The 10,000-nt window shown below is 40.1% G+C and overlaps 1 protein-coding gene across 2 annotated transcripts; it reads left to right on the plus strand.

The window, feature by feature from the left end:
* The first annotated feature begins 3,364 nt into the window (after positions 1-3,364).
* Positions 3,365-9,840, plus strand: LOC146573474 (nanos homolog 2-like). Of its 2 annotated transcripts, none has more exons than XM_085278373.1 (3): positions 3,365-6,976; positions 7,711-7,771; positions 8,257-9,840. In XM_085278373.1, exon 1 carries the CDS (start codon positions 4,370-4,372, stop codon positions 4,868-4,870), a length of 501 nt encoding a protein of 166 aa, XP_085134499.1. In that variant the 5' UTR covers positions 3,365-4,369; the 3' UTR covers positions 4,871-6,976; positions 7,711-7,771; positions 8,257-9,840. The 2 variants fall into 2 exon arrangements, with proteins under 2 accessions (XP_085134499.1, XP_085134500.1); XM_085278374.1 differs by having other exon boundaries at positions 3,365-5,050.
* The last annotated feature ends 160 nt before the right edge of the window (positions 9,841-10,000 follow it).

A 10,000-nucleotide genomic window follows, 5' to 3' on the forward strand; every position in this document is an offset into this window, starting at 1 on the left:
AGTCCAGTACATTCCATATTAAAGTTGTTGCAAGTGCATTTTTTGTGTAAAAGACAGACACACACACACACACACACACACACACACACACACACACACAGTAAGGTCTGAAGTGCAAAATTTGAATTACATTCCTTTGTATCTCTCCCTCTCTCTCTCTCTCTCTCTCTGTCAACACACACACACACACACACACACACACACACACACACACACACACACAGTAAGGTCTGAAGTGCAAAATTTGAATTACATTCCTTTGTATCTCTCCCTCTCTCTCTCTCTCTCTCTCTCTGTCTCTCTCTCTCTCTGTCACACACACACACACACACACACACACACACACACACACACACACACACACAGAAGCTGGTCAAGTGCTGTGCAACTGGGATTGCACCTGTCATCCACAGGAGGGCGCCTAGCTGGGAAGTCCAGTACATTCCATATTAAAGTTGTTGCAAGTGCATTTTTTGTGTAAAAGACAGACACACACACACACACACACACACACACACACACACACACACTGTAAGGTCTGAAGTGCAAAATTTGAATTACATTCCTTTGTATCTCTCCCTCTCTCTCTCTCTCTCTCTCTCTCTGTCTCTCTCTCTCTCTCTCTCTCTCTGTCAACACACACACACACACACACACACACACACACACACACACACACACTGTAAGGTCTGAAGTGCAAAATTTGAATTACATTCCTTTGTATCTCTCCCTCTCTCTCTCTCTGTCTCTCTCTCTCTCTCTCTGTCAACACACACACACACACACACACACACACGCACACACACACGCTCAATGGAGTATAAAATAAAGACCGGGGCAGTTCTCTCACTGGAGTCTCTTAGAGTGGAGGCTGCCCTTGCTAGCAAGAAGTTCTGTGTGTTTCTCTTCTCTGAGTCTTTACTGAAGAAGTGTTTTATAACATTTTCCTTAACAACTGACATGTGTTTTTTGTGTAAAAGAGAGAGAGACACACACACACACACACACACACACTCACACTCAGCGGCTCAGAGATGAGGGAAAAACAACAGAAATCAGGATAGATTTTAATGTCAGGAGATGCCCTGTGATGCTGGGGCCATTGTGTAAGATTGGAATGTGTACCAGTGGCTGGTGGGTGGTCCTTGAAGGTCCCGGGAGGAGGCGGCGAGGAGGCAGCGGGTGGCTGGGCTTGAGCTGTGGATCAGGGACGTCATTAATTCTGCCTGGTGCTGCGTGTGCCCTGTGCAGCTTGGATGTCTGCCGCTGACGCTCTGTGGTTCCTGTTCTGCTGATCTCCTGGTCCACACACGGCTTCAGGGTGCACTGTACAAGGGAAGAAGAAATGCATCATTGGTTACCAAAATAAAACAGTGTCTTTCTGCCTGTGTCATTCTGTTTGGTTTCTTTGAGCGTTTGTTTCTTAAATACACAGCAAGTGTCACTCTCTCTCTCTCTGTCACACACACACACACACACACACCAAAGCACACACACCAAAGCACACACACACACACACACACACACACACACACACACACACACACACACTGTGTATCATCACTGATTTCTATAATCCACATAATCCAGATTCGATTTGGTGCAATTTTTACTCAGAAAGTGAGAGATCTTATAATTCTGATCATTTATCAGTACTGACACTAAACTTTATCAGAGATGTGACCATCACAGCACATGCCGTTGTGTCAAAGTAACTGAGAATAAAAAAATAAAAAAATAAAAACATAAAGGAGATTTTCCTGGCATGGATTTTATAGCAGATAACCTTAAAAATCTTCTGCAATTATACCTAATTTGAAAAAGTTTACATTTCTTCAGTATTAAACAGCAGAAATTAAGCTTTCTTATCCGACGTCATTTACAAAGGAAAGAAAAGACAGCGGCCGCCAGCGCTGTAAACAACGGTAGACTGATGGGTAATAAGCGAATGAGTAATGCAGAAAACACATGTTTGAGATGGGAAACTTTTCTTGAAGTTTCTCTCACAGTTCACGCACAGCTGTGGGTTTTATCGTGTTGGAAGCAAAACAGCAAAAGTAAGAAGGAATTAAGGATGATATTAGCCCCCACGCCGACTAAGCTAATTCTGATGCGTCGGTCCGCTCTGTTTACGTCTTCGTGTGGAATGCGTTTCCTGCTCTCATTTGCTGGTTGTTGTTGAAATAGTTTTGTGAGCTTTAACCTGAGATTCTGGCGTTTCTGGTAAAACACATTTATATTCATTCAATTCAGGATTTAATGAATCGATATCGCTTCATTCAAGCTACTCACCTGTCTATATCCACCTCCACGTCCAGCTCGACCACGGACAGAGGTCCCGCCCCGACTATCTCTGATTGGTTTAGACCACGAAGGGGAATGACGTGTGTCTGTTGTTGAACACATGGACGTCTGTCGCTTGGCGAGCGATCGGGTGGTTTAGCGAGTGTCAGCCTCTTAAGTTTAAGACAAGCCCGGCTGCTTTTTAAGCGACGCGGCGCTAGCTACCCAGCTAGCTCAGTACACAGGAACTACTTCCGGTAGTTATACAAAATAAAAGCGTCCCCCATTATAATCCGCTATAATGCCATACTTCCGCTGCGCGCGCCGTTGATATATACCTTGGCTTTACATTAATTGTGAGAAAACAAAACAAACAAATAACTCACCGTTGAGTCGATTGTGAGGTAGTGTAAAGACGAATGAATCGGCTGGGTTATTGCACGCTGTCAACTGGTCTGTAGTGTAGGATTTGTCGATATCTGACAAGTATGCCAACCACAGGGACACAGCGGCCGCCTCCATTACTCCCGACATACCACTAGAGTGAGCCAGCACACCACAAATGAAGTTTTCTTGTTCTCCATTCATTTCAATGGGAAAAAACTTGCATTAAAATATTCATATTTAAAAAACTATAGAAGTAATAAACACCAAAAGTCATAGCAACTCATTCCAGCTCCAGCCGCACACAATGATATATCATATGTGAACCTTGTCTCAAAACTGTGGGGCGAGTTAAGGTCCAAAATAAACACCAAAAGTCATAGCAATTAGATGGAGTCATTGCTTTGGCAATGACTCCATCTAATGGTTAAATTTCTGAACTGCAGGCTCAGTAAGTAAGTAAGTAAGTAAGTAAACTTTATTTATTAAGCGCTTTTCACAGACAGACATTCACAAAGCAGCAGTGATGAGACGCAGGTCTTGCGTCCATGACTGCCCTCGCGAGTTAAAGACAGCTGCAGTGTTTGTGTTTTCTAACTCAGGTGTCTCAGCTGAAGAACTGCGGGGTGATTTTAAGAAATCCCCTGTCAATTGGTTATGAGCAAAAATTGTTTCTATAAAAAAAACAAACAAACAAAAAAAAAAAAACCAGTTTCAACCGTAACGTGAAGTACACATTTTATTATTTTTTTCCTTTTAGTGAAAGGAAACAGCCGTCGCCGGTATGCTAGTGCGCACGCTCCACCCCCTCCTACGCCTCTTTCCCCCCCCTTCTTTTTGCTTTGTAAATAAACAGAAATGTGACTTTTGCTTCATAAACAGTTTGACAAACAAGTGGTGCCTGCAGGGTGTATATTCATGGTATAACCGGCATAAACACAGCCTCACTTCGTGTGTGATTGTGCAGGAAATACAACTGTGCGCTCAGCTTCGAAAAAGGACCGCATCTATCCATTTATCCTCATACCTCACCTCTATGTATGTGCTCTCTTTGAGCGCAGGTGCGGCTCTTTGCTGTGACACATCTCTAATGTAGTCTAGACGCTCCGGCGCCAGGGGTCATCGGGTGACACACACACACACACACAAACAACAAGTAACACAACATGGACCATGAACTCTGCGTGACTCAACTATACCAAGACAGTTCACCTATTACGAGCCTTTAAAGTAAGCTTATTGCTAAATAGTCTTGATATTTAATCAACAGGTAAGGTAACACCTGATTCTGTTCACATGGACGGAGTTTTTTCAGTGCTAAATAGTCTGCACATCCCGGCTCTTATTATTTATTTTGCTGCGTTATTTTGCAAAATTATCTAATCTAAAAATAAACTACATAAATGAGTGCGATGCAATATTTTGCTCTTGGTGTTTTCAGTCCTTTATGTCCATCTTATGTGTCCTTTTTTTCTGTTATCAATCAACCAACCGATCATTCGATTAAAGGCCTGTCAACGGGCTTCGTAAAGGTTCTTTTAAGGTCACCAGAAAGCTACATAAAAGACTGCACCTGCACCTGCACCAAAGTTCTTTTTTTTTTCTCTCTATCTCCGAACATTGTTGCATTTTAAAACCTTCTTCAGTGAGCTATAAATATGAGGCGCTCCAAACACACTCTCAGTTTTACTTCTGCCAAAAAATGACCACAATGCCGAGACAACTGGAGGTCCAGAACTCGATCCTCACTGGTGGGGACAGCTTTAACATGTGGCACGACTACATGAATCTGAGCCAAGTGTTCGAGAAACTGTGCAGCAACCGTGAGGTTGATAACCGAGACACCGAGCGTCCAAAGAAGGGACAAGCGCCCCCCTGGAGTAAGGTCCACACTTCCACTCGGGGGAAGAAATCCTCCAAAAACTCATCACAGTCCAGTCCGACCAGCAGCGCGTCGGACACCAGCAGCAGCGCCTCATCCTCGGACTACTGCCGCTTATGCAAGCAGAACGGGGAGACTCCGAGGGTGTACCTATCTCACAAGCTCAAATCAGACGACGGGATAGTTTTCTGCCCCGTCCTCCGGAACTACACTTGCCCGATCTGCGAAGCCACCGGTGACAGCGCTCACACACGCAAGTACTGCCCGCAGATGAAGTGCGAGGCTGCTGGGAGGATGCAGACGGTAGGCAAGTTCTGGTAGCTGCTGAAAACTGAAGCTGCGAGAAACTGTACATATTTACCGAACTGTTTGGGGTATGTGTTCGTGTTGGCAGAGACCGTTTCAGTTCCAAAGACTGTTTCAAGTTTGACTGTCAAACACTCCGCTGCAGTCTGCAGCAAGGAGCTCTCATCCAGCACATCTGTGGAGCCCCGAGCCGGGGTGAGCGCTCTCAAACCTCGGAAAAAATTAAACTCTTTAAAGTCCTCGAGTGTTTATTGTTGTTGTTATTGTTGTTGTTGTTGTTTAATATGATACAATTTCGGGGGTACTTCATAGGTCACAAGTGAAACACTAAAGTGGCTAACCTTTCTGTGGAATTAAATAGATTTCTAAAAATGTGCCCATAGTGTCAGTGCGCGAGTCTTTTAGTTAAAATGCAAATGCTATATTATCCCTCATGTCAGACAGATTATTCGACAAAAACGTCAGTATTTTGTCTTTTTTTTTTTTTTTTTTTTTTTTTTTTTGGTATTATAGAAAATTTTTAACTCACATGCAACTCTTCCACTTGAAGTTACAGATGTACCTGAACTCACCAGAGAACATGCGTCATAAAAAAATAATTAAATTAAATTAAAAGTAACACTTCAAGGCAAAAGTGAAACGATTATGTGAAGTGAGAAATTGAATTAAGGTTCAATAGTTTTAGTTTCAAAATAGAGGGGCTGGGGAAATACAGTATACAAGGTCAAAACAGAGTTTGTACAAGTTTGTACAAAGACAGCTGCAGTGTTTGTGTTTTTTAACTCAGGTGTCTCAGCTGAAGAACTGCGGGGTGATTTTAAGAAATCCCCTGTCAATTGGTTATGAGCAAAAATTGTTTCTATAAAATAAAAATTAAAAAAACACAAAAAAACCCCCAGTTTCAACCGTAACGTGAAGTACACATTTTATTATTTTTTTCCTTTTAGTGAAAGGAAACAGCCGTCGCCGGTATGCTAGTGCGCACGCTCCACCCCCTCCTACGCCTCTTTCCCCCCCCTTCTTTTTGCTTTGTAAATAAACAGAAATGTGACTTTTGCTTCATAAACAGTTTGACAAACAAGTGGTGCCTGCAGGGTGTATATTCATGGTATAACCGGCATAAACACAGCCTCACTTCGTGTGTGATTGTGCAGGAAATACAACTGTGCGCTCAGCTTCGAAAAAGGACCGCATCTATCCATTTATCCTCATCTCACCTCTATGTATGTGCTCTCTTTGAGCGCAGGTGCGGCTCTTTGCTGTGACACATCTCTAATGTAGTCTAGACGCTCCGGCGCCAGGGGTCATCGGGTGACACACACACACACACACAAACAACAAGTAACACAACATGGACCATGAACTCTGCGTGACTCAACTATACCAAGACAGTTCACCTATTACGAGCCTTTAAAGTAAGCTTATTGCTAAATAGTCTTGATATTTAATCAACAGGTAAGGTAACACCTGATTCTGTTCACATGGACGGAGTTTTTTCAGTGCTAAATAGTCTGCACATCCCGGCTCTTATTATTTATTTTGCTGCGTTATTTTGCAAAATTATCTAATCTAAAAATAAACTACATAAATGAGTGCGATGCAATATTTTGCTCTTGGTGTTTTCAGTCCTTTATGTCCATCTTATGTGTCCTTTTTTTCTGTTATCAATCAACCAACCGATCATTCGATTAAAGGCCTGTCAACGGGCTTCGTAAAGGTTCTTTTAAGGTCACCAGAAAGCTACATAAAAGACTGCACCTGCACCTGCACCAAAGTTCTTTTTTTTTTCTCTCTATCTCCGAACATTGTTGCATCTTCAGTGAGCTATAAATAGGTCACAAGTGAAACACTAAAGTGGCTAACCTTTCTGTGGAATTAAATAGATTTCTAAAAATGTGCCCATAGTGTCAGTACAGGATTGTGAACATCGCAACGCAAAGTTTTTGATTTCTCTCAAAACATATATTTCTTTTCATGTTGAACAGATAATATCTTTAATTTGAGTCAAAGTGATTTGCACTTGAACACGCCCACCAGAAATAGACCGGGACCCATTTTTATTCTGCATGGCTGCTGGAAACATCATGTCACATCTTTGATTAATTTCATCTGAAAATAAACGTAAGTAAAGCCAAGTGTGTTACAAAAGCTTTTATAATTTGTATTGCCAAAATCGCAGAAAATAACCCCATTTAAGCTGGGTCGACAGCCACCCCTAATTTTTGCATGATTGTAGCTGCTAGCTATAAGCTAGCTAGCTATCCTGCGCAACGTTAGAACTGGTTACCAGAAACCGACCATCACAGTCGGGAATACAAGTTAGTATACTGGTAAAAAACGGCTTTTTGCCTAACTAGCTAGCGTTACCACGATGCATCGGTGGTGGATAAAGCTAGCTAGCATAAGTTCATAGTTCATAACATTCATAGTATAACTCCGTGCTCCGCTTCGTTTGAATTTTTCTGGTGAGCTCGCGGTTTCTAGACACAAGCTTGTGTTTGTGCGCGCACGTTTGTCTCTCTTCATATAAATATGTGTGTGTTATGTGTGTGTACACCGAGCGCAAAAGATAATTATTAATGTGCATGATTTAGAGACAGAAATAACAAGCCAGCATATAAGATCAATGACATAAGACTAATTCCTTCAATTGACTTTCAGGCGCAGCTCGGAAAAATGTGCATTTTCTGAAGAAATTTTAATTTTAACAGCAAAAAATTGACCCTATGCCAAACTTAGTCGCTAATGGCTGGTCTGTAGACTGTTTGGTATGTCATGTTACGTATTTCTTGGTTTTTCTATGTAATGTGTTTTATAGAGAAGTAACATTATTCTTTTTTTCTGTATGCTTTCAGAACCACAGATCGCTCCATCCATTCCATGGCTGAAGCATACATTTTCATTTAATCTGAACAGGTATCATTTTGCATTTACACTGCACATCCTTTTTAAACATTTCATAATAATCTAGACTCTCCCTCATTATCCTCTCATTCACCTTGCTGATGTGTTGAGGACTTGATAAAAGAATACATGGTATGTCCATATCTGTTCTGTCTCTACATGAGATGCAGTCTCTTGATGTAAATTTGACAACTCTGCTATTAAATGCAGTGATTAATGTAGGACAGCAACGATTAATCAACTCATCAAGTTAATATCTTAGGGTTCTGTATTGTTTTCTTTTTTTTTCTTGGGCTTTGTGGAACATTTATGAAAATGTTCCACCATTGATTTAATTTAATGATTATGCAATTCACAATCTGATTAGTCAAATAATTGTTCTAATAGTCTGTGACCAAACAACTATCAAAATAGTAGTTTATTATGGTCAAAGATTTATCAGGTGTGCCAGACTTCAATTCTTCACTTGTACATTTTGTTCCATATTTTACCTCAAGATATCCCAGAAAGATGAAGCTGAGGAAGAGCTGCAGAGTACCACCATGGCACTCTTCGTCTTCAGGGACAACTCAAGCCTCCTACATCAGCCTCGAGACATCGGGATAATCATTGATGGTGTGGAAGTCCTGAATGAGTTGCCTTCTGTGGCAGCTGGAGTGGCAATGGTCTTTGGACTCTGTTATGCTCTTAATATGGAATATCCACGAGGATTCAGGTTCACCTTTGAGGCTCTTCAAAAGATTATGATGGAGCTTGACTTTAACAAGATGACCTCTAAGATTCGCAAACTTAATTGTGAACTTAACACTGCACAGTAGTGTGTTTGCATGCATGTGTGCATGTGTATGTGCACATGCATGTGCATGTGTGCTTGGTTATTTTGCTTGGTTGGCCTGCAGTGGTATTCTACATTCAAAATTTATAAGAACACCCATTTGAAAGGGAGATTTAAGTTGATTTCATTGATACATGTGTAGATTTTTTTTTTTTACATTGTACAGGCACAGTGCACATATAAACATTTTTGAGTACTTGCAAATTGGTTTAAAAAGAGTTTTTATAATGGTTTTATGCCAGTTCTTTTAGACAGGTTGCAGGTTTTATACTGGTTTTCAAAAGATTGCAGGTTTTATACTGGTTTTCAAAAGATTGCAGGTTTTATAAAACAAACATTTCTCTAATCATTTCTGCTGTAGCACTAAATCTGTATATTACTAATCCTCTCTATTGATTATAGTTAAAATGGTTTGGAACAATAAATAATTTTGAAATAATTGGTTGGCCAACTGTCTTGTTTTTTATAGGAAATGCAGAGCATTTTTGAACTGAAATGAAATGTAAAAAATATAGTTTGAATATATGTAAATCAATTACCTGGCTTCAACACAAACATATTAGTTCATGTTAATTTGGTTCGATGTGAATACATTAGGTTGGTTAAATTTCAATATATTAGCTTGGTTCAATAATTAAAATATGGTTCTATGTAAAAAAATCAATTTGGATCAATGCAAAATTTAAAGTTTCAGTCAAGTCTAGTAATATTGTTTATATCAACATAAAAGTATCAGGTCATATCAAGTGACTCAATTTGGATTCTATAAAGCCAAATATTTTGGATGTGACAACTGGACATCATTTTTTTTAATTTGAATAGGGTTATTTTTTTTACAGTGTAGTTTATTTCTCACAGTTTTTTAAAAATTCTCTTGCTTTATGGTTCTTAGCGCTGTTACCAGTCTTTGCATTTATCATCGTTTTTTCTCTTTTTTCTTTCATGTTACACAAACATGATTACATATTGCATATGAATCAAGGTTGCGCAGAGGTGGTTGCATTTCCCAGACAATCATGCAAAATATATACATTTCTTTTTTAAAAAATGACATGGTGCGACAGGACTGTAGCACAGTAATACAGCAACATCAGAGGCAAATTCCATTCAAGTTTTGCAAGCCTAGCTTTGAACTTTATTTAAATAAACGGCAGTGACTCGTTATGACAAGGATCATTCTTAATCTCACTCAAACCATGCTGAACGGCTCTAACCCAATTAGGAACATAGGGTTGTTGTTTTTTTTGTTTTTTTTAAAAAGAAAAGAAAAACATAACTGAACACAACAGTATGTCAGTGTAGTGACTAATCAGGCAGTACAGTTTCAGGAACCGTTTTAACTGAGGCAGGATGGCATTTTGGTTTTTAAATGGGCATTTAAAACCTGAAATAATCCTAAAGGCTTA

Source organism: Mchenga conophoros, linkage group LG6 (genome assembly GCF_057382185.1).
Source record: "Mchenga conophoros isolate Kocher_MC1m ecotype Shallow Benthic linkage group LG6, M_conophoros_male_GT1.1, whole genome shotgun sequence".
NCBI classification, from domain to species: Eukaryota; Metazoa; Chordata; class Actinopteri; order Cichliformes; family Cichlidae; genus Mchenga; species Mchenga conophoros.